The following is a 24,926-nucleotide window of genomic DNA, read 5'->3' as shown; positions in this document are numbered from 1 at the left end:
AAACACATTGAACATCTACTGAAAGGGCTACAACAATGTATTAACAGCAACACAGTAATAGTATGGTATTTTAACACCCCTTGGATGTTAGATGAGAAACTATAAAATACTTAGAGGAAATTATTGGCAGAACTCTTTTCTATCTAGATTTTAAAGGCATGTTCAATGAAACGAATCCAATTACCCAAAAAAAAAAAAGTTGAACAATAAACACAAAGCAGAACTTGAACTGGATCTGGATCTGGTGTATTGCACCAAAGGAAAGGACTCTGGGGTAGGTGGGGGAAGGTTCAGGTCTTGAAACATGATGGCAGAGAAGTATCTAGTGGGGTTGGACTGTCATGTGGAAATATTATGCAAGTACAAATTATTGTATTTTACTATTGACTGTAAAACATTAGTCTCCCAATAAAGAAAAATTTTTTAAAAGTTTAAAAATTTACTACCAAAATTCTCAAAGACCAAAATAATTTTCCTTCAATCACTATTTTGTTTATTAGGCTATATTTCCTGATGTCTAAAATCTCTGACTATATTAAGCAGTTGTTCTGAAATTTGATGGCTTATAGTTCAAGTAGCTCTAATATTTTCAGCTGATAATTCATTTCTGAACTTGAGCTGATTTTAGGATTTCTTCATATGGAGGTGGGGGATCTAAGGTACCCAAACATGGAACTTGATACATTTCAGGGTTTTGGGTGTGAAGGTGAATTCCAACAGTTGGACTCACAGCTGTTTCAGTCCCTGGAAAGAGAAAAATGGAGTCTTATAATCTTTCTAGTCAGTGTGAAACAAAAGTACATGAACTGCTTAATAAAATCTGACATGTCTTGGATCGCTGTAGCTACCGAAAATTATTTGCACTCTAGAGGAAAAAAAATACAACCATTGTGCTTTCTACAGTGAGAGTGTATTCACTACAGAAGAAAATTTGCTCTCATGAACTGATTAGATCATCACTGACTAACCTATCAGTAAACACTTACACTTTAGCAGCTTAAACTAGAGGGAATATCCTTTTGGTAGATAAGAAATCAAAATTCCTGCAAGGGATCAAGTGGTAGCACACCTGCTTAAGCACATACATTACAGTGCACAAGGACCCAGGTTTGAGCCCTTGGCCCACCTGCAGCTGGAAAGCTTCATGAGTGGTGAAGCAGTGCTGCAGGTGTTTCTCTCTCTCACCCTCTCTAACTCTTCCCCCTCCTCTCAAGTTCTCTCTGTCTCTATCCAATAATAAATTTAAAAAATATTTTTAAAAGATTTCTGCAAGCAAGAATGCCAATTTAGTTTATGTTTCCATTTTTGGAAATCCAAATGTCACATGAAGAACTCAAATACTACTTCTGAATTTCATTATTTGATATTTATGCCTGAAAATTATAATACAATTACTCTGTATATCTCCATATAATCATTAGTAAAAATGCTAAGTTACATACAAAGTTTGCTTTGAAAGTATACAGACAATAAAGACCCTTTCAGATATTAAAATAAAATGCTTTCAATAAAAAATTTTCTTGTAAAGTAACAATGCATTATATAGGTTTCAGGTACATATAACTAAAAATCATCATGTGTATATACTACATTAAGGTCAGCAGTGAGCCATTAAATATATTAAAAAGGAAGACGGGGGAGGTGGGTGGGATGGGACTCAGCCTTTTGGTGGTGGGAATGGTGTTTATGTAAAAAAAAAAAAAAGAATAAAGAAAAAATAAATTAAAAAAGGAAGCATTTTCTTCTATGAATTCATCACCTTGAGAGGACAACGATAGTAGAGATGTGCAATCTTCACATAGACCAGAGGAACTGTGAAACCAAACCTATTTGCTATCTGGCCTTTAATGGAAAAATGTTGCTGATATTTTCCTTAAAAGACTGAGATTTGATACCATTGAGGGTATCAAAACATGCTCCAATTGTCAGCATGTTTCAAAATAATGGTTGCTTATTAGGCAATAGTTGAGTCATGGGAATCCCAGAAAGATTTTTTTTTTGTTTACTCAAAATCATCAATTTGGTGTGCATTTATGTTTATTCAGAATCAGAGATTTTTATGATTTGTTTTATATTATTTTATATCTCATAGGTTTGCAAAGCAAAATATAATAATTTAGATATTAGTATATGAAAGATAGTCATATTGAGAATATATATTTTCCTCCAAAAAATGATAACATGTCTGCCTATGAAGTCAAGGTAAAATGAAAATAATGTATGCAAAATATGACTTAGGAAAGAATAATTGCTCATTAAAAGTTTACATCATCACAGGGTGGGAGAGGTAGCATAACGGCTATGCAAAAAGACTCTCTTGCCTCTGGCCTGAGGCTCCAGGCTCAGTCCCCCACATTACCATTAACCAGACCTGAGCAGTGCTCTGATAAAAAAATATAAAAGGTTTATAATCATCATAATTACTACTGCTACTACTATTAAAGATCAAGAACTGTATTTCACCAGAAAGGTACATGTATTTTTATTTACAGTAATATTTCATAATCTATCCTATATTAATAGTTAAACAATTTATTAGTTACCATTATTAATGATACTGTATAGAACTTATTAAAAGAGTATATCACATGAGAGTAGTATAAGACCGGGGGAAGCTCCAGTACTGTAGTGTCTCTCCCACTTCCCTCTCTCTCATTCTGAAAAAGTTGGCCCACAGCAGTGACTCCCCAGTGATGACAAAAGAAAAAGGGTTAATAAAAGTAAATTTCCTTGTAGTGGGTCTGTTGTAAAGTTAGAAAGCTTTATCTCTGTGTTAGTCAGGCTGAGTCTGTGGACTTGCTAGAACAGAGTCAAGGCTGACAGCACAGACTTGCCCAGGACTTCCCACCATTGTACTGAGACCATTTATTTTATAAGTAAAGCCTTCCTGGGTGCATTCAATACAGAGTAAGTGGTTAAATAGCTATCATTCTTCCTGGAGTGGTCAACATGTTTGACTAGACACATCATTAGCTGGAATTTATTCCTACTGCTGCCATTATCAATGCTTTGTCCCAGGTGGCAGGGTACGGACGATTTCTCTCCCCTTCTCTGTCTTCCCCATCCTCTCTCCAAGCCTATCCCAGGCAAGCTCAGGATGTATGACAGAACAAGCAGCAAACACAGTCTTTGATAGAGATGTGGCCCTCCCAGTCATTATGCAGACATATTATATTTAACACTAAATTCTTTCATTAAAAAACTATTTCATCTGATGTATTTTATTTTGTTTTACAGAATGTGATGTGAATGTCTTATAACTGAGTGCTGTTACATATACCATTATTGAAATTCTATGTCAGTCCTAAGCCCCTTCTCATGAGCATATCAGTAAATTATCATAAGAAGACATAAAAACATTAGATAAGTAGAGATGGAACAGTGGCACTTAAACTGCTTTACTATTACAATTACATAACTTAAAATTAAAATATGAATTTTATTTTTAAGCAGTCAGTATAGTCTAGCAAAAAAAAAAAAAAAATTCCCTGAAAGTGAGAAAAGGACTAAGAAGACCATTTTGGAATATTCTACTTAAAAATTTAAGTCAGGTTGAGAAAAACATAGTGTCATGTATTTATTAAATTTCTCCACTTAAATAAAGAAAATCATGGTCATGACTCATACATTCTGTTAGACGATAATTAACTTCATTTATCTCTGTTATCAGTAGAAACTTTGTTAGTTTTAGGAGAAAGAAGTATTTTCACTGGAAGTTTGAATATCATTCCACAATTCCCATTTCTCAGATTGACAGAAAGTTATCCTTCTCAAATAATAAATTTAAAAACAATAGTATATGGGGCCAGCTAGTGGCATATCCGGTTGAGCGCACACATTATATTGTGTATATTGTGCAAGGACCTGGGTTCGAGTCTCCGATTCCCAATTGCAGAGGGGAAGCTTCACAAGTGGTGAAATTGTACTTTAGGTGTCTCTCTCGCTTTTTACCTTCCATTTACTCAATTTCTTTCTGTCTCTACCCAAAATAAAAAATAATAATAGGGAGATGGGCAGTAGTGCAGCGGGTTAAGTGCACATGGTGCGAAGGACAAGGACCTTCCTAAGGATCCCTGTTTGCGCACCTGGCTCCCCCCACTTGCAGGAGATTTGCTTCACAGGTGGTGAAGCAGGTCTGCAGGTGTCTATCTTTCTCTCCCTCTCTCTATCTTCCCCTCCTCTCTCCATTTCTCTCTGTCCTATCCACCAACGATGACATCAATAACAACAATAACTACAACAATAAAACAAGGGCAACAAAAGGAAATAAATAAATATTTAAAAAAAATAATTTAAAAGAAGATTCAGGGAGACAGCATTGAAGTTCATGCAACATATTTTTATGTCTGAGGCTCTGAGAACCCCAGTTCAGGCCCTAGCTCCACCATATGCCAGACCTAAGCAGTACTCTGCTGAGAAAAATAAAAATAGTGTATATAATCACTAAATCTTAGGACATCAAATTTTATGATTAAAATATTTTACTTTACTTTTTGTCCCACTTTTTATTTAGCTATCAGCTCTTTTGTTTGTCTATTTTTCACAACAGCTCTTGCTCTGGTCTAAGTTTCTAATTAGTAGCTAATTAAAATATTTTTTCCTTTATTGGGAGATTAATGTTATACAGTCGATGGTAAATTCAATAGTTTGTACATGCATAACATTTCTCAGTTTTCAACATAATAATACAACCCCCACTAGGTCCTCTGCCATACTTTTCTAGGACTTATACTCTTATTGTAGCTAATTTCTACCAAGCACACTTAAATTAATTCTGGTGTACAATGAAGAATCTTAGAGGAAAAAATCTTCAGTAAAGATGGTCTGACTGAAAACAATGCTTAATGTAAAAAGGAGGTTATTGTGAGAGATGGTTAGGTCTTCTTTTCAAAACAACATGAATAGAACAACTGTTTAGTACAAAAATTCTTTTTATAAGTTGTTATCTATGATCGCCTGTGGCTAGTAGTTCTGAATTCTTTAGGTCAGCTCCTTGCAGTGCTTGCTAATCCCCCAGCAGAGACCCTCACACGCTCTTCCTCCTTTCCTTATTTAGGCAATGGGGAGATTGTGAGCTCTGAAGCCCAGCCCAGGGGTGGAGGAGACAGCTCTGTGTCAGGTATAAAAGACGGGAGAAGAGTGAAGGGGTCATGCTGCTGCCTGACAGCCACTGTTGCCAGCACTGCACACCCTTTTGCAAAAGAATCAATGTCTTGCTGGGTGGGGATAGATAACATAATGGTTATGCAAAGAGACTCTCATGCCTGAGGCTCTGAAGTACCAGATTCAATCTCAGCACACCACCATAAGCCAGAGCTGAGCAGTGTTCTGGTGTTTCTGTCTTTCTCTCTCTGCATCTCTCTCAAAAATAAAATAAAGAAAATACTTGAAAAAAAAAAAAAAAGAATAAATGCCTTGCTTCAACTCCTTATTTTTTGCCTTGATAAGTAATTTTAATTGGACATCATTTACAATACTATCAATAGTAGCCAGTAGGTGATAATTTTTCTCCATATAGCTAAAACAACCACTTTCCTCCATTTCTTACCACTTAGTGCTGACTGGGAAACAATAGGAAGGACATGGTTTGGGGATGGGGAAGGCGGTCAGGATACTGCCAAAGTATTTGGGGAGACACAGATCATGGGTATTTGATACTCCCGGGCTGAATTTCAGTTATTCCAGGCTCACTATTGACAGCAATGTGAAAAATATGGTTCAATACTACTGAAGATATATAAGGCATTAGAGAGTTCAGTGAATGAAACTATGAACAAGGGGATAGGATAGACAGATAACAAAAACTCAAAGATATTATTGTGCATATCTCTTTTATTCTATTTTTTTTTTTTTTTTACTGAGAAAAATGTTTAAGGTCTATATCTGTACTCATCTATGACTTCAATCCTTATAACAGATTGCCCCCCCCCCCTCTTTTGGGGTTATCCAGCTTATACTCTATGCCCAATGCATGTCTCAAGTTTCCAATAAAGTATGACTTAGGTCAAATCATTACATTTTTTACTAGAGCAAATTCGCAAACTTTCTTATTCAGAGTTTTACAAAGAAGTATGCATACAGCTCACCATAAACAGGGTCCAAGTCTCCAACAGCAAAAACAGCCATTGTGTGCCTTGGGGAACCAATTCTGGATCTCAGCCAACACTGAAGGCAGAAGAGCACTACTCCGCAGAGAAGAGCCACCAGGAAGATCAGCAGCAGGAACCTGACATCAGATAAAGGGGGGAGTATGGTCTGCCCTCCATGGTTATTGAAAACACTTACTACCTCTTGGGAAAGGGCATGCCTTCAGTTCTATTCACTGCAAGTAATCTGGGGAATCCAATTCTTTAATTACCACTATACACTGACAATGAATGCAGATGTTTTCTGAGCTTAAAGTTAGTTTATCTTGCCAGGTGATAAGAACCATTTTCTCTTTGGAAATTAGACAATTGTTCTAAAAATCAGTGTTTTTGTCCCTTAATTCTTTCATTATTCACCTCATTCACTCAGTTCACTTAGTGTTTAAGCAACAGTATAGATTTTAGTGGTTGGAATTGGAGACTCAGGGTAGTTAAATTAGCACAGTGTCTTGTCTTTGGGGAACTATCTAATTAAGAGAACTGGTGATATTTAAAAGACACAGAAGTCAAGATCTAAGAGGGTATAATAAGTTCTCTTAACATTTCAAAAGAATTAGTTCTTAAAAGAAGTAGCAGCCTTATTTAAAATGGTTGTTAAGGTCAAAACTAAAGCCAGTAGAGAAGTCATTTAGGAAGATGTCACTAGAAAGAAATATTATTTTACTCTTAAAGAGCTCTGAACCTATCATAGAAAATGTAAAAACAACAACAACAACAAACAACCTAAAACTGATGTGTCTGTATATATTTGTTCACCTGATCCCTAAAATTCCCTTAGGTCTATCATTTTACATGCCTATATATCTTAAAAGTTTTATAAAACAAATTAAGAATTTCTTACCAGATATACCAGCCATTATGGTATTGATTTTTGTAATCTGTACACCTAGTGATAAAAGCAGTACAGTTAGTGTTGGATTTATACATGGCCAAAGACTTTTTTCACAATCATTATATTTGTTATGACTACAATTGTTTCCCCAAATAGCTATTCACTCACTGAAACCTTCTCCCAACACATTTAAGCAAATGTTTACCATATGCCCATTTCATGCAAGGCACTGAGAATAGAGGTAAGTATAAATCTGTCAGATATGCAAAAGCAAAAATTGCATATAATATTGATAGTTAGATTCAAGAGTTAAGAATACCGTTGTGCATTGAGAAAGCAATGACTAAATTTTCAGGGTGAACATGCCATAGATTTCAGAAACTGGGCATATAAGACTTGGAATCCTTTAAAGTGCAAATTCTCAAGGAACACATTTATTTATTTATTTATATTTATTTTTCCCTTTTTGTTGCCCTTGTTGTTTTTTATTGTTGTTGTAGTTATTATTGTTATTTTTTATTGTTGTTGTAGTTATTTGTGTTGTTGATATCATTGTTGTTGGATAGGACAGAGAGAAATGGACAGAGGAGGGGTAGACAGAGGGGGAGAGTAAGAGAGACACCTGCAGATCTGCTTTACTGCTTGTGAAGCGACTCCCCTGCAGGTGGGAAGCCAGAGGCTCGAGCTGGGATCCTTATGCCTATCCTTGCGCTTTGCGCCACATGCGCTTAACTGGCTGTGCTACTGCCCAACTCCTGGAAACATTTGTTTATTAATTGTTAATCAATATTTTGGTCATTACAGGGGCTTCACTACTCCATGCCAACTTCTTCAGATAGAAAAAGACAGACATATAGGGAGAAAAGGAAAGAACACTGTAACAAAGTAGGTCCCCATCCCCTCATCCCTGTGTACTGAGGACCAAGATGGAAACTTTAGGGTTATTGCTGGAGCTCAGTGCCTGCACTATGAATCCATTGCTCCTGGAGGCCATTTTGCCCACTTTGTTGCCCTTGTTGCTATTGTCACTGATGTTGTTATTGTGGGACAGGACAGAGAGAAATCGACAGAAGAAGGGATACAGAGGGGGAGAGAAAGATAGACACCTGCAGACCTGCTTCACCACTTGTGAATCGACCCCCGTGCAGGTGGGGAGCTGGACGCTGGAACCAGGATCCTTATGGATGGTCCTTGTACTCTGTACCACGTGCGCTTAACCTGCTGCACTACTGCCCGGCTCCTATTTTATTTTGTTTTGTTTTTTAATACATATCTTCTTTATTTTGTAATATAGAAGTAGAGCAGAACGCTGCTCAGTGGGTATTATGCTTCGGATTTCCAGAGATCAAATGCACATCCAATTCCTGCATAATTTACTCACTGAGCTGTCTCCTTGGATGCAAAGAAAGGATGCAAGGAGAAGTTAGATTGAAAGTTAAATGAACGAGTATAGCCACACTTATCATTTACCAAGGAGTTATAAATTGATTTCTTCCAACCAGATAATCAAATCATTTGGGTATTTAGTCACAACTCTGTCATTCCCAAGACAATTTAAAAAATATCGTTAAAGGGGCCAGGTGGTGGCACACCCAGTTAAGTGCACATAGTACTAAGCACCAGGACCCACCCAAGGATCCAGCTTGGAGCTCCACTCCCCACCTGTAGGGGGAACCTTCATGAGCTGTGAAGGAGGTCTGCAGGTCTACCTGCCTCTCCTTCTCTCTCTCTCTCCATCTCCTCTTCCTTCTCAATTTCTCTCTGTCCTGTGATATAAAAATACGAAGAACAGAAAAAAAAAAATCACTGAAAACTGAAGTTTACCATGCGACTGTAGAGTTTAACTCTCCAGGTGTAGACTCTTATGTGTTGTTCACTCCTCATGATGTCCAGCAAGGTGCACTGTATGCTAGTTTGCTGGTGGAATAGGCTTCAGACCTCTGAGATACATTGGCCCCTGTTACAGTGTTTAGGAATTAACCAGTGGAAACGTGTGCATCACAGTCCAATAAGCTTTTGAGCGGAAGCTATATTTAATCATCTTTTCAGCCTTTGTTAAAATAACACTTGAGAATTCATAAATGTCAGCTAATTTAGTGCGCCCAGCAGCAATTAAGGAGGCAGTGTGCCGTGTTTATCATCATACTAGTCATAAATGAATTTTCCACATAGAAACCCCATTTAAGAGGAAACACACTCACTATGGTAATACATGTAGTGCCATTTGGCCTGGGGGAATTATTTTGCTGAATGTAGAAGATTTAGCAATCTACAGGTACAAATAACTGTGGAAAGGTAGCAGTTTAAGTATATTAAAAATTAGAAAACTCATATTTTTGAATCTAGATATCTATGTTCATTACTCAGAAAGATTTTATCTCCTCAAATATGTAAATCTGTTTCTTTTCTACATTTAAATGTAGACCTAACCTTTATTAATATGTGAATTCTAATTACCATTTATTCTTACTTTACTTACCTCTAATTTTGAGCCAATCAATATATATATTTAGTGCTAACAGCTTTCCAAATGGACTGGCTTCACTTCCTTTGTTTTGATCCCGTGGTAGAGATTCTGCAACACCACTATGCAGCTAATTAAGCTGATCATATTCTTCTCCTCATGGGGCCTGGTGTGGAATAGTTCTACACAGATTCCTTGGGAGAATCTGTAGCCTGCTGCTTATATAAGTTGTCCTAAGGGACACTAGAGACAGCCTTTCCCATAGAATACTAATTTTATGCCGGACCATTTGCTGTCCCCAATCTTACTGCCTCTAGGCAGGAATATGAGGTGTCTTTGGAAAACCCCAGGGCACTGTGGCCAGAGTCAACATTGGCCAGGACAGCACGTCCATCAGCACCAACCTGCAGAACAAGGAGTGTGTGATTGCAGCCCTGAACAAGGCCAACTTCAAGTTCTCATGTTGCCAAAAGATCCATATTTCTAAAAAGTAGAACTCAAAGATTAATGCAGATCAACTGCATGGAAACATACAATCCCCATTGGCTTGTGGGTCAAATACATCAATAACAGTGGTCCTCTGGACAAGTGGTGGGCTTTGCACTTCTGAAAGTCTCAGAGATGCACTTTCTTAATTGCATCCAATAATCTACATATCTAATAATAAATGTTAAAAACACAGCAAGATGGAAAAATACAAAGTGATCATGTAATTTCAGAATTTCAGTGACTTTTGAGTCACTTATTTCACACTGATATTTTTCTGTTGTTTGCTTTCTTCGTTACTGGAGATTTATCACTTCAGTCTGACTGGTTCAGACAGGAAGATAAAACCAAGACAGACTGACAGAGGGAAGGACATCACAGAACAGAAACTCCCTTCACTACTAGGGGAGGAAATATTGGTCTAAACCTGGGTCACAAACATGATAAAGCAACCACACTAAGCCAGTCATTTACCAGTCCAATTCCACACTAATTTTATTCTCGGTTCAAACGAGGACAAGATTGGAAAGATATGGTGGGAAGGTGACTGGTGATAAAGGGTCTTAAACTAGAATATAGATCTTCTAACTCACCTGATTCTTCCCAACACCATAAATTATGGTTTTTCTAAGTTTAAATAAAAATATGTGTATATATAAAACTGAACTATAATACTATTCTAAATATACAAATTTTTATATGTAAGTACTTCAGTATAAAAATTTATTTTTTTGAGATGAAGGCATTACTCAGAGATTTTTATATATACTTGGTCAAGCTGAGTATATATAAAAATATACTGATGCCAGAAAAATATATGCACATATCACAAAGAAGAGAAAACTGAGTGCGATGTTTAAAAAAGGCATTTCCAAAATCAGAGTTTTATAAAAATAGTTGCGGAAGGAGATAATTTCCCTTCTTACCAGAAGAATCAATGCTTTACTTAGATTTTGAGATAATTCTTGATTTATAAGAATGGTTGACCTTTATTATTCTTTTTGTTGCCGACAACCTGTGAAACTAAATTTAGCTATGAATTCATTGATTTGATAAATTTAAGAAAAAAAATCACTTCATTGGTTTCTCTGCTAGATTACCTAAAATTTCCTGTGCGAGACATTCTTCTGCCCCAGTTGTATAAGTTCATGTGAATTAACTTATAATACTACTAAGGCAGGGCCACACTATCATAACCCTCTTTTTACAATTGAGAAAATTCAATCTAGAGAAGTAATTTGCTTAAGATAACATGACTGCAGTGGTAGGAGTTGGCTTGAAACCTAAAAGCCCCTGGTTGTGTAGTCTTTGTCTCTTCTTACCTATCATGCTTTCCTGCAACTGGGAACAGTAAAATCAGCTCTAGTGCTTAAGACTATGTAGAACATTCCCTGAATACATTCAACATCCTGTATTCCAAAATGCTTTAAGGAAATAATAAAAGGAGAGAGAGAGAGAGAGAGAGAGAGGAGAGAAAGAGGAGAGAAAGAGAGAGAATGGGAAGGGAAGGGAAGGGAAGGGAAGGGAAAGGGAGGGGAGGGGAGGGGAGACGAGCAGAGAAGAGAAGAGAAGAGAAGAGAAGAGAAGAGAAGAGAAGAGAAGAGAAGAGAAGAGAAGAGAAGAGAAGAGATGAACCTGGAGAGTATTAGAATAAGTCAAGAGTGAGATCAGTTTGCAAACTGGAAGTAGTAAATCCCATATATACAATTAGAGCTGAACTCTAGGTCTGGCTTAAGCTTTCTAGCAGTTAATAAGATGAGAGAGAACTGGTTATATGGTATATCCTTAAAACTCACAAAACACGGCTTACCAGATGCACAATAAATCCTGGCATGGAAATCTGAGGGGGGAAATCAAATTTGGGATTTTTATGAAGATGGCATTTTAAATAACAGAAACAATGTCTTTTTCACAGCATCCCGAGGAAAAATGCAAATAATAAGCTTTGTGAGTCTTTAAAAAAAAAACAAACATCTTTAAGGTAGGCTAAAGAGAGCCAGGTGGTGGCACATCCAGCTGAGTGCTCAAGTAATCATACTCAAAAATCTGAACTTAAATCGTCATCCCTGCTTGCTGGGGAAAAGATTCACAAGTGTCAAAGTAGTGCTGCAAGTGCCTCACAGTCTTTCTCCCTTTCTATTTCCCCTCCCCCAACCATCAGTGTCCTGACTCCTCTACCTTTCTCTCCAAGATAGGAAGAATTACAGGAAAACAAGGAAAGGGAGAAAGAAAGGGAAAGGAAAGGATGAGGAGAGGAGAGGAAGGAAGGGGAGGGGAGGGAGAAAGAAAAAGGTAGGGAAAGAGAAGGGGGAGGGGAGAAGGGGATAAGAAAAATGAAGGGAAGGGGGAAAGAGGAGGGGAAGGGAAGAGGAGGGGAAGGGAAGGGAAGGAAAGGGAAGGGAAGGGGAAGGGAGGGGAGGGGAGGGAAGGGAAGGGAAGGGAAGGGAAGGGAAGGGAAGGGAAGGGAAGGGAAGGGAAGGGAAGGGAAAGGAATGGAAGGGTGGAAGAGCAGAGGAGGTGAAGATGAAGTCAGTGTAGTGAACTTTTCATGCAGGCATTGAGTGTCATCTATAACCCCAGTGATCATAAAAATAATAATAAAAATAAAAATTTCAGAGTACAACAAGATACAATATATAGGTGACCAGTACAAATAATGATTTATGATCTGATCTAATTAATACAGGGTAAACTACTAATACAGGGTAAACTAATTAATACAGGGTACATACCTCAAAATTTCACGAGGCATAGAGGTTGAGGAAATATTTCAGATGGTAAAGGGCAGGACCTGGAGGCCTGAGTGTCCCAGTTTAATCTCCAATTATGCATGTACCAAAATGGCTTTGATCTATCTGTCTCATTTCTAATATGAAATAAGTAAAATATATTTTTAATTTTTATTTCAAGCTCAAATATATTTGGTCTATTTTTTCTCTTTCTTGCCACCAGGGTTATCGCGGGCTTAACACCAGCACTAGGAATTCACTTTTCCTGTTTCATATTTTTTCATTATTTTTTTTTTAATTAGTAATTTAATATTGGTTTACACAAGTACAAGATAACAGGAGAATAATCCCACACCACCAGAGTTCTGTGTCCCCATTCCCCTTAGTGGAAACTGAAGTGATTTTCCCAAAGTCACAGATACTGGTTGATTTTTGTTTCTATATCTATCTGTGTATTTATCTACCCATATATTTTTAAAATATTTATTTATTTATTTTCCCTTTTGTTTAACACTGTTGTGGTTATTGATGTCATTGTTGTTGGATAGGACAGAGAGAAATGGAGAGAGGAGGGGAAGACAGAGAGGGGGAGAGAAAGATAGACACCTGCAGACCTGCTTTACCGCCTGTGGAGTGAATCTCCTGCAGGTGGGGAGCCTGCTGGAACCAGGCCCATTGTGTTGTGATCCTTAACTTGCTCCTTGAGCTTTGTGCCACCTGCGCTTAACCCGATGTGCCACCGCCCGACTTCCCTACCCATATTTTCTTTTCTTTTTTTCCCTCCAGGGTTATTGCTGGGCTTGGTGCCTGCACCATGAATCCTCTGCTCCTGGAGGCCATTCTTCCCCCCCCCCCTTTTGTTGCCCTTGCTGTAGCATCGTTGTGGTTATTATTATTGCCATTGTTGATGTTGTTCGATATTGGATAGGACAGAGAGAAATGGAGAGAGGAGGGGAAGACGGAGAGAGGGAGAGAAAGATAGACACCAGCAGACCTACTTCACTGCCTGTGAAGTGACTCCCCTGCAGGTGGGGAGCCAGGGGCTCGAACCAGGATCCTTATGCTGGTCCTTGTGCTTTGCGCCACCTGCGCTTAACCCACTGCGCCACTGCCCGACCCCCCTACCCACATTTTCTATGGCCCGGTCTTTTCTTTCTTTCTTTCTTTCTTTCTTTCTTTCTTTCTTTCTTTCTTTCTTTCTTTCTCTCTCTTTTTTTTTTTTTTTCTTATTCCTCCAGGGTTATTGCTGGGGCTTGATGCACCACGAATCCACTACTCCTGGAGGCTATTTTTTCTCCCTTTTGTTGCCCTTGTTGTTTGATCGTTGTTGTGGTTACTATTATTGTTGTTCTCAGTGTCTTGGTTGTTGGATAGGACAGAGAGAAATGGAGAGAGGAGGGGAAGACAGGGGAGAGAAAGATAGACACCTGCAGACCTGCTTCACCGCTTGTGAAGCGACTGCCCAGGGGGCTGGAACAGGGATCCTTATACCAGTCATGGAGCTTTGTGCCATGTATGTTTAACCCGCTGCAATATCCCCGGACCCCCTTTTTTTTTTCTTTCTAAATCATACCTGTACCTATTACTACTGAGTCCTGATGGAATTGGGCTTCAGAGCCCTCTAGTGATCTTCCCCTAATATTTCTTCCCACTCTTGGAATATGAACCTGTAATTGCTTCTCCAGAGGATGTGGACATTGGCAGGTCAATCCATACATGAATACCTGCAGCCCATTTCTATCTTTCCCTGGTGGGGTAGAGTTCTAGAGACACATTGGTAAAGTTGTCCAGGGAGTTCAGAATAGAATCATAATAGCATCTGCAACTGAAAAAGGCTGTTAAGATATGAATCAAGGGGAGTTGGGCAGCAGCGCAGGGGGTTAAGCGCAGGTGGAGCGAAACTCAAGGACAAGGTAAGGATCCCTGTTCCAGCCCCTGCCCTTCCCCACCTGCAGGGGAGTCTCTTCACAAGTGGTGAAGCAGGTCTGCAAGTGTCTTTCTCTCCCCATGTCTTCCCCTCCACTTCCCATTTCTTTCTGTCCTAACAACAAAGACATCAATAACAACATCAATGATAATAAAAAACAACAGGGGCAACAAAAAGAAAAATACATATATGTAAAAAAATTTAAAAAAGATATGAAGCAGGACAAAAATGTTTAATAAACAGGAACCAAAAAGGATGAATAAAATAGGTGAGAAGAGTAATTTTAGGGTGGTAAGAAGCTAAGGAGTTTATGTTAGGCATGTTCCTAGTGGTCTATGACTTAAGAAATTTTTGCTTGGGGAGTTGGGCTGTAGCACAGTGGGTTAAGCGCAGGTGGCGCGAAGCACAAGGACCAGCATAAGGATCCCGGTTCGAACCCCGGGTCCCCACCTGCAGGGGAGTCACTTCACAGGCAGTGAAGCAGGTCTGCAGGTGTCTATCTTTCTCTCCTCCTCTCTGTCTTCCCCTCCTCTCTCCATTTCTCTCTGTCCTATCCAACAACAACAACAACAATAATAACTACAACAGTAAAACAACAAGGGCAACAAAAGGGAATAAATAAATAAAATAAATATAAAAAAAAAGAAATTTTTGCTTGAGCTTGATAATTAATAGGAGGGTAAACTAAGGATATTGTCTGGCAAGATGTTGTCAGAGTTGAGAGTAGAACTAGAAACCTAGATTATGGCGGAGAATTGCTCACAATATAAAAATAAATATAAATAAAATATAAATACAATTAATACATCAATCTGACCCAGGGCCCATGTCTAATCATATTTGGCATAGAAGCCTATATGACATCTGAGTCCTTGTCAATCTGAGTTCACAGTCCATGGTCACAGCTGGGAACATTCTAGGCTGCATTCATTTCAGAACCAGTCTTCTTCAAGTAGCAGAGTGAGCTGACACAGCCTCCCTTTGGAAAATGGGGCAATCCTTACCATTGCTATTTTACAGTGAGAATATGGTCCTGGAGAGGCCCTCAAAAGGGCTTATGATTATGTTCTTCATAGAGGTGACCAGTGATGGTGGAGAGAGAGGTTTATTAGAGGGCTAGGCCCATCATATCTATAGGGGAATCCTAGAATTCCCTGACTAGAGCCCCTGGTGATGGGGTAGCTTGGTAGTAACAAAAATGTCCATCATTAAGAGAGTCAGTCTCTTGCCCTTTTCCAACTTTTGTATTTCCTTCTTTATCTGACCAACCTGGACTTTCTCCCATCATTGTTGAGTATCGTTTATTGTATACAAATTGGTATTAGATCTATGAGATATGGTCTCAAGTTGGAGAGGAAATATGCCTAGGATTTTAGTGAGTTATAAATTAATCTCAAGTTTTATTGCATTTACTTGCTTGATGATTCCAATTCTTCTTCTTCTTCTAGCGTTTGCCCTTCTTCCGTAGCCAGTCAACAGCATCAGGTTGAGCCTGATGTAAAGTTTCGAGACCTTTGAATCTGGAGAGGTGGCAGTTGTTGACTAAGTGGGTCATAGTCTGTCTGGAGCCGCAGGGGCAGTTCGGGTCGTCTCTGGCTCCCCAGCAATGGAACATAGCAGCACACTGGCCATGGCCTGTTCGATAGCGATTGAGGAGGGCCCAATCATAATGTGCTAGGCCAAAGCCGGGTTGACGCTTGCAGGGGTCTGTGATGAGGTGTTTGTTCTTTACCTCAGCTGACTGCCAGCTCTGTTTCCAAGAGACTGGAACAGAGAAGTTCAGTGTAGGCGTAGGGGACCAGATTGGGTGATGAGACGTCAAGCGTTGGACAGGGTGGGTGAAGATATCCGCATATATTGGCAGGTCCGGTCAGGCGTAGATGTGGGAAATGAACTTAGATGATGCTGCATCCCGACGAATATCTGGCGGGGCGATGTTGCTAAGAACTGGCAGCCATGGAACCGGGGTGGAACGGATGGTTCCAGAAATTATCCTCATGGAGGACTATAATTTGGAATCGACCAAGTGGACATGGGGGCTACGGAACCATACTGGGGCACAGTATTCTGCAGTGGAATAGCATAATGCCAGAGATGCGGAAAGTCTGAACTTCACCCACTCAAGTAGGAAGGCCTGGAAGCTTCTTCACAGACTGGGTGCCGGTAGCCAACCCCCTCCCGTCTCCCATTCTCCCGTATCTCCAAACTCAGTGGCCAGTCACCTAACTCAAGTTGGACATGCTAAGATCGACCCAGTCTGGAAAAGAGAAATTTCCCATGAGTGGTCATCCCACTTCCGTTTATCTTGTCCATCTCCAAAACTCTCTCCCTTTACACTGTCTGAACTGGAAGACGCTTTGAAGAAGGTTAAACTGGGAACAGCTGCTGGCTATGATAACATCACCCCAGAACTCATTCTTAACTTGGGCCCCGCAGCAAAGAAGTGGCTCGCTTCATTCCTGTCCCACATCTTGGAATCTGAGTCTATGCCCAAAGTTTGGCGTCATGCGAAGATTATAGCGGTTTTGAAACCAAAGAAAGACCCAACACTGGCTGCCAGCTATAGACCAATTTCTCTCCTCTCCGTGTGTTACAAACTCCTTGAGAGGCTGCTTCTATCACGTATTTCTCATTTTACAGAGAAATTCCTATCACCCGCCCAGGCTGGTTTCCGCCCAGGAAGATCTACCTGCGAACAAGCTCTGGCACTCTCAACTTACATTGAAAATGGATTCCAGAAGAATTTAAAGATGGGTGCTGTCTTTGTTGATCTCACAGCAGCCTATGACACGGTCTGGCACCGTGGTCTCCTGGTCAAGATCTCAAGATGCCTGCCTCCATGGGTGGCCAACACTATATCGTTTCTTCTCCAAAACAGAAGATTCCAGGTGCATCTGGGTGACAAGTCTAGCAGATGGAGACTTGTCTCAAGTGGCCTCCCCCAGGGCTCTGTTCTGGCTCCTACGCTATTTAATATTTACATCAATGACCTCCCAGAAACTTCTTCAAGGAAGTTCATCTACGCCGATGACATCTGCTGTGCAACTCAGGCATCAAAGTTCGACATCCTTGAGGAAACACTCACGAAAGACATGTCTCTGGTATCTGATTACTGTAAAAAATGGCGACTAATTCCTAGCACTGCTAAAATGGTAACATCTGTTTTCCATCTACAGCATGCCTCGGCCTCGCGTGAGCTTGGCGATATGAGAATCCGGCATGAAGCCCAGCCAGTGTATCTTGGCGTTACTCTCGATTGCACTCTGTCGTTTCACAAACATCTCATAAAAACTGCAGCAAAGGTGGGCGCGAGGAATAACATCATTGCAAGACTGGCCAGCTCCTCATGGGGCACGAGCGCTTCCACACTACGATGATTCCAATAATGGTTGTCTAAGGGGCAATAGTTCTCCTCTAGTTGATTGCTTCTTTTTTTCTTTTCTTACAATTTTATTTTATAGGGAAGAAAAAAATTGACAATCACAATCTATTGTCTTCTTGAACTCTAAGACATCAGGAACCTCACATTTCCACTATAGAACCTATATTTCCCCCAGTCCTGGAACATTAAGGTGGGGCACACTTTCCTGCATGCTTCTCTCAGTTCATACCAAATAATACTGCATCCACCGATCCCAACCCTATCAACACAATAAATATCACCCCAGCGTGCTTCATTTCTGACTGTGTCCAGAGACTTCCCCTCCTCTCTCCATTTCTTCTCTCTGTCCTATCCAACAATGACAACATCAACAATAACAACAATAACTACAACAACAATAAAAAACAACCTGGGCAACAAAAGGGAAAACAAATAAAATATAAAAAAATAAGAATCCACTAATGCAATTAATTTACAGTACCATATGATATAAATATATTATTTATGCTTTTGTAAATTACCCTATTTATGTTTTTAGGACTGGCATTCCACAAATGTTCAGATTTTTTATTTTGCAATATATTTATCACCTTGGTATGTGGAAATCAGGTCAGTAGATGTCCTGTAAGCTTCAGGAGAAACCATAACCTTAACGAATAAAAAGTACCCTGTTTGAAGATCATAGGAACCTATCTTTGGAGGGCTGGGCTGTGGTGCACCTGGTTAAGCACAAAGATCCAGGTTCAAGTCCCCGCTCCCAATCTGCAGGAGGTCGTCTTCATGAGTGGTATGCATGTCTGCAGATGCCTCTCTCCCCCCCTTCCCTTGCTCTCTCCCTGCCTTCTCACAATTTCTCTCCACCCCTATCTAATAAGAATTAGAAAGAAAAAAAGGAAAAAATTAGCAACCAGGAGTGGATTTGTAGAGCAGACACCAAGCCCCAGCAGTAACTCTGGTGGCAATAAATTAAACAAATAAATGAATGAGTAGATGAATAAATATTAAATAAAACTATCTTTTTCTTTTCTCGATATTGGCATCTCACACATGCACAATTCCACAACTCCCATTCTGTATATACATACATATCACTATGCCATTTCTTAGCTCATAACATACAACCTTCAGATATCCCATTAATTTCTGAGATTGTAGCCATGTAAATCTCCATAAATGTGTAATTAAATTTGGTCTTTTCTTCCTACCAATATTTCTAATGTGAATTTATTTCCTAGTTTGCCAAAAGACATGCAGGCGAATTTCATCCAGTGCCTCTACATGTATATAGATGTGTATCCGTGTAACTAGCTATTTCTGGAGAGAGAGATTAGAGGCATAATTAAGGCCAGAGGTGTCTGTTATATTTTATTGCACATGTTAGATTATTTACAGTATATAAATTTTACACAAAGGCAGTATAATAATGCATCGTTTGAGTTAACATGCTATTATAAACATTAATTAAAGAGGTTAGATTAGAGGAAAAATATTCTGGTCATTGAAAGTAAACTTAAACAGACATAATAATGGTTCCCCCAAACTACTTTTTTTTTGTAGTAATAGTATCAGAAAATCTGAGACAGTGTATCAATCTTCAGTACATTTATTCACTTTGCATTGTTTCTGATAATGCCAACACCTTTCTTCCTTTCTACATTTTACTGTCCATTAATCTGTATTTATTTTGAGGAGGCTTTTATTTTTACTCAGAGAGAAACAAAATATGCTTTTGGCAAAAGTGTTGATTTCATAGAACAGGCTCCCAAAGACAAGATGTGATTATTCCTGAAATGTATTCTCCTAGGGAGAATCAGTTCTGTGGAGACTAATCATAGCTACCGGCCACCTCCACCTTCCATGAGCCACTTGGCCCAGGTATCAGTAGACAACCAGGAATGAAATCATGGTCTGGTGCTGCCATAATAGTGTATATGAACTTCTCCTTCTTGGAGAAGGTGTAATTTGCATCACTATGCCTTCCCCCTCCAAAGTTCTTTGAGTAAAACGAATATATATATATCTGAATATATATATATATATATATATATATATATATATATATATATATATTCAGATATATATATACCAGTGCCTGAGGCCATGTACGAAAGCATGCTCAGAATACACAGAGTTCTCCTGTGTGTATAGGAAGTACACGTGATGTTAATAAAATATCTTGCTTTCCTTTTTCTCTTACTAATCTAACTCATTTTTGCTTGCCTATTTGCCCAGTCTATAAGATTCCACAGGAAGATAGATTTTTCTTTTGCTTACACACATTTAAATATGGTATTAAGATCTGGGAACACAACATAAAGACTTTCCTGGGCTTGGTTGAACACACATATTCCAATGCACAAGGACCCAGGTTCAAGCCCCTAGTCTGCACCTGCAGGGGGAAACTTCACTAATAATGATGCAGTACTGAAGGTGTCTCTCTGTTTCTCTCCTCTTTGTCTCCCCATTCCCTCTCAGTTTCCCTCTGTCTTTATCCACTAAATAGAGAAAAAGAAAAATATTTTAAATAATTAAAAAAAAAACTTTCATGGATGAGACTCTGAGGTACCAAGTTCAATCCCCAGCACCACTAAAAGCCAGAATTGAGCAGTGCCCTAATTTATCTTTCCCCCTCATTAAAATAAAAATTAAATATTAAAAAGCAATGGTAATATCAAATAATGACAGATATATGCAAAATTATGTAACCAAAGAAAAAGTCATACTTAAAAGCTAATAGAAATTCCACAATCAATTTGCTACTATATTTTTTTGGGTCTCAATCTGTTTCTTTTTCATCTTATTTATTGTTGGATAGAGACAGAGAGAAACTGAGAGGGGAGGGAGAGATAAAGAGGGAGATAGACAGAGATAGCTGCAGCTCTACACAACTTTTGAAGCTTTCCCCCTGCATGTGGGAACCAGGGGCTTGAACCTGGATCCTTGAGCACTATAATGTGTGTGCTTAACCAGGTGCACCACCGCCTGGCCCCTCAATCTCTATATCTGAAATAAATCAAAACTGCATTCTCAAAACTCTAAAATTTCTTAGTACCATATTGTCCTTTCAGGATCATTGGAGAGTTAGACCCTTTCTTGTTATAAAATCTGAGTTCAAGGGACAAGATAGGCAACTATGAGGTGCAGAATTAGGTAAACCACATCAATAATAATAAAAAAATACAAAACAACAACAACAACAACAACAACAACTAACACCCACTATGTCAGAAGCACCAGAAGATAGAGAAAAATTCCTAAATGAATGTAAGGAAATAGCAATGGAGAGTCATGCAAACACCAAAAGAGGGACCCAAAGTTAACACAGACATGATTAATAATAAGATGATATAACAGAATCAGGTGAATAGTTTCAAAGCCAAGAAAAGCATACCACTAATATGGCCTCTTAATCTGGAGTCAATACCTGAAGACTTTAGCCTTGAGACTAAGAGGCAGTGATAATTGAAAACAGCTAGCTTGCAGTGAAGGCTAAACCCAAGAGAAGACAATGCTTGGCAGAAGTGCTTTTCTGACACTTGCACTAAGTCAAAGTGCATTACAGACATCATTAATCATCAGCAGCATTATTAATGGTACCTTCTTCCCATGTCTCAAATAGAATTCTGAGCCAGTAAGTGTACAGCACAAAAAGTGAGAAAATTGAGTCAGTCATATAACTTACATCAAAGGCACTTTGAAAGGTATACATAACATAGGTTAGAACTTTTGTTAGTTTACTTACATTTGAAATGGAATAAGCCAGAAAACCCCCACCTTAATATTGTGGTTTAAGGATATAAACACAACCATTTAAATTTTTTATTATCTTTATTTGTTTATTGGATAGAGACAGCCAGAAATCGAGAGGGAAGGGGAGACAGAGAGGGAGAGAGAGTGAGATACCTGTAGCCCTGCTTCATCACTCCTGAAGCTTTTCCCCTACAGGTGGAGAACAGGGGCTCAAACCCAGGGTCCTTACTCATTGTAACGTGCACTCCACCAGGTGCACTGCCCCTGGACCCCATAAAAGCAACAATTAATGACTTTGTGATTTTTCCATGATCTTGAAGAATATGGGGAATGCAGTAAGGAAAAAAAAATACCTAGAAATCAATGAGATCTCTTATTTATCTAACAAAGCTAAATATAGTGAAGAATGTATTTGTTTACTTTCAGATAAATTTAGCAATTTATATTACAATAATTTGCATTTTTTCTTGCATGATTATAATGATCATTGAAAAGTCATCTAGGGCTTTTGAAATGACCTATTTTGTTTCTTAAAATTTGACAGTGCTAAATAAAAACACGAAACATCTGCTATTTACTTACATTTCATTGTCTTCACATGGTGAGCTCGAGAACACCACCTGAAACATATGTTTAGAACAATAAAATCCAAAGATCTTATTAGTCTAATGCTTTAATACAAACAGTACTCAGAGACAATGGGAGTTTATATCATTTTGTTTGTTTTTAATTAAAAGCCCCATAGCAGTCTATTGTCGGTGGACAGAATTTTAATTGAAAAAAATTCTGGGTAGATTCTCCAGCTAAACAATGACAAGCATTGTATATTATAAGTCAGATTGCTTTCTTGGATATAACTACAATGAACGTAGACATACTATTGTTTTTTTACATTTTATTTATTTTATATTGATGAGAGGGAAATACAGAAAAGTCTCTCTCACACACACAGAAAGAGAGATAGAGAGAGAGAACTGCTCAGCTGTAGATTATGTACCTAGGGATTGAATCTGAGACCTCAGAGCCTCAGGCATGAGAGTCTTTTGTATAATCATTATCTCCCCAGTCCACATTTTGTTTTTTCTATTGGCCAGTTTTGCTTGCTTTAAAGAACTTTTGTGCACCTTACATTTTTCTTTATTTTCACAGTTTAGTTAAAGAAAGGAAATTCAGTAGTGTGAGCATTATTTTCACTGAAAGGAATCAAGTTTCTTACCTAGAAAAAGTTCATCCCTTTGGCAGCTATGTATGTAAAACACATGCATAGCCTTACTTCAACCTGCTCTAAGGATGCAGCTGATTTCAGAACAAGTGATTGACTGTTGAGATTTCAACTCCTATATCAAAGGGGGAATGAAGTGAGAAACTTGGCTGCTTTGCTTTCTCTGGCTAGAACTCAAAGCATTTAGGCACAATCATCTTAGTTTTCTGTGTTCAACATTACAGGATGTAAGAACTCACATCACATATCTGGAGTGTGTGTTTATTTGTATGTTTGCTTTATTTGAACTGATAGTCCTTTTTACAGTGAGAAAATTCTTGAAAATTATCTACTGCATTGTTAGAAAAGTCATGAAGCATTTTTGTTACCCGAAAATTAAGTTGGTGATATCAGTGATGTATCTGTTTGCATGTACTATAATAAATACAAGTACGATTGAAAAAATTATACTGATAGAAATAGGGTTGAGGGAGTAGGGGCAGCAGGCAGCATCACACCCAGTTAGGTGGATATGCTACCATGCTCAGGGACCCAGGTGGAAGCCTCTAGTCTGCACCTGTGGGGGGTGGGAGGTGGGGAAGTTTTACAAATGGTGAAGCAGTGCTGCAGGTATCTCCTTTCCGTCTCCATCTCTGTCTCCTCCTCCCTCTCAATATCTCTCTGTCCTGTCAAGTAAAAGGGGAAAAATGGTCACCAGGAGCAACGGATTCACTGTATTGGCACTGTGCCCTAATGAAAAGACTTTGGCAATAAAAATAAAAAAGAATAGTCAAAAATTTAAAAAAAGAGAAAGAAATGGTCATTTTTGTGCAAGATGACTGTTTTTATTTTCAATCCCAAACACATCTTCTTTAACACCTTATATTTACTCCACCAAATTTCTCTGGGCAAAGAGATTTGTGGAGTTGCAGATGGAGCTGTGAATTGGCCATCAGAGAGCATGGTAATGAACAATTTATAAGCGCAGAAAATAAGTTGCACTCTCTTTTGCTGGTATGTAGCAAACAGATTTGCATACTAACTAAGAGGAAAATGAACATTCAAATTTTGTCCATAAAGAAAGCTTATTTATGAGTAGATTGAATCCTTTGGGATACTGTTTAACAGTTAAACAAATAATGCCAGCATTTCATTTCTGAGTCAATTCTTAGTCTTTTGGTATGCTGGACCCTAGTAAGGTCCACAAAATATCACATTTATACCACATCACTGCCAGTGCTTTCACTGTCATGAAATAGCAAGCAAAGTCTTAATATATCTCAGATTTAAATCTTTCAGATATATTGCATTCACGGGTAAAGAGATACAAATATTAGTGAGAATGAAATGCTAGAACAGAGTCAACAAAATAGACTCAGAGATGGTTTTGTCTATACTGCTAAGCACTGAAAAACTGTCAGATCGTGGGTAAGGCAAAATAAGCATATCTTACACGAATCCTGCTATGACATTTTTCTGTGTCAATAGCACGTTTTTGATTTTCCAAAATGTTAAAGCACAACAAAGTTAAGCAAAGGTTAAATGGCATCATGTTATTTCATTAGCAAGAGAATAACATCAAGAAGAAATGAAACTAATGTTAAAACTTTTGTTTTCTGTATCTCTGATCACTAAATACACTGGGAGATGCTACTGCCACTTCCTTGAAAGAAACCTTTTAAGTGTAGGATTAGTTTGCTTACCCAAAGAACAAATCTATAACAGATCATTCTTAAAGTAACTCCAAAACCATTTTCAGAAAGCAAAAGGGTTACCTGGAATAGTGACAAACACAAGGTTCCAGCTTTTGAGATCATAGCAGTAAAACTAAAAGATCTGGATCTAAACATACTTATTAGAGGAGAAGCTGCACAGGACAGTGCTTTGTCACCCGTTTGCCTCCCTCTTTCTCAGAACTTGTTACTTTCTGTGTAAGTTATGCTTCCTACAAGATCTCTCATTAGTGATGGCTCCTTGTAATGGGGGAAGTGCATCCTGTGGGCAGGAAT

The 24,926-nt window shown here is 38.6% G+C and overlaps 1 protein-coding gene and 1 non-coding gene across 2 annotated transcripts; one reads left to right on the top strand and one right to left on the bottom strand.

Moving 5' to 3' along the window:
* Positions 1-241: 241 nt before the first annotated feature.
* On the bottom strand, positions 242-24,821 carry TMEM207 (transmembrane protein 207). The gene is made up of 5 exons (XM_016189356.2): positions 24,693-24,821; positions 22,299-22,336; positions 6,988-7,032; positions 6,087-6,226; positions 242-744 (listed from the first exon to the last, which is right to left on the bottom strand). The coding sequence occupies exons 1-5, from the start codon at positions 24,765-24,767 to the stop codon at positions 602-604; spliced, it is 441 nt and encodes a 146-aa protein (XP_016044842.1). The 5' UTR covers positions 24,768-24,821; the 3' UTR covers positions 242-601.
* Positions 9,567-9,697, top strand: LOC132540605 (small nucleolar RNA SNORA70). Its single transcript, XR_009551797.1, has one exon. It is a non-coding gene; the product is annotated as a small nucleolar RNA SNORA70 (small nucleolar RNA).
* Positions 24,822-24,926: the final 105 nt, after the last annotated feature.

This window comes from Erinaceus europaeus, chromosome 9 (genome assembly GCF_950295315.1).
Source record: "Erinaceus europaeus chromosome 9, mEriEur2.1, whole genome shotgun sequence".
Classification (NCBI taxonomy): Eukaryota; Metazoa; Chordata; class Mammalia; order Eulipotyphla; family Erinaceidae; genus Erinaceus; species Erinaceus europaeus.
This window is presented reverse-complemented; position numbering and strand designations above follow the sequence as displayed.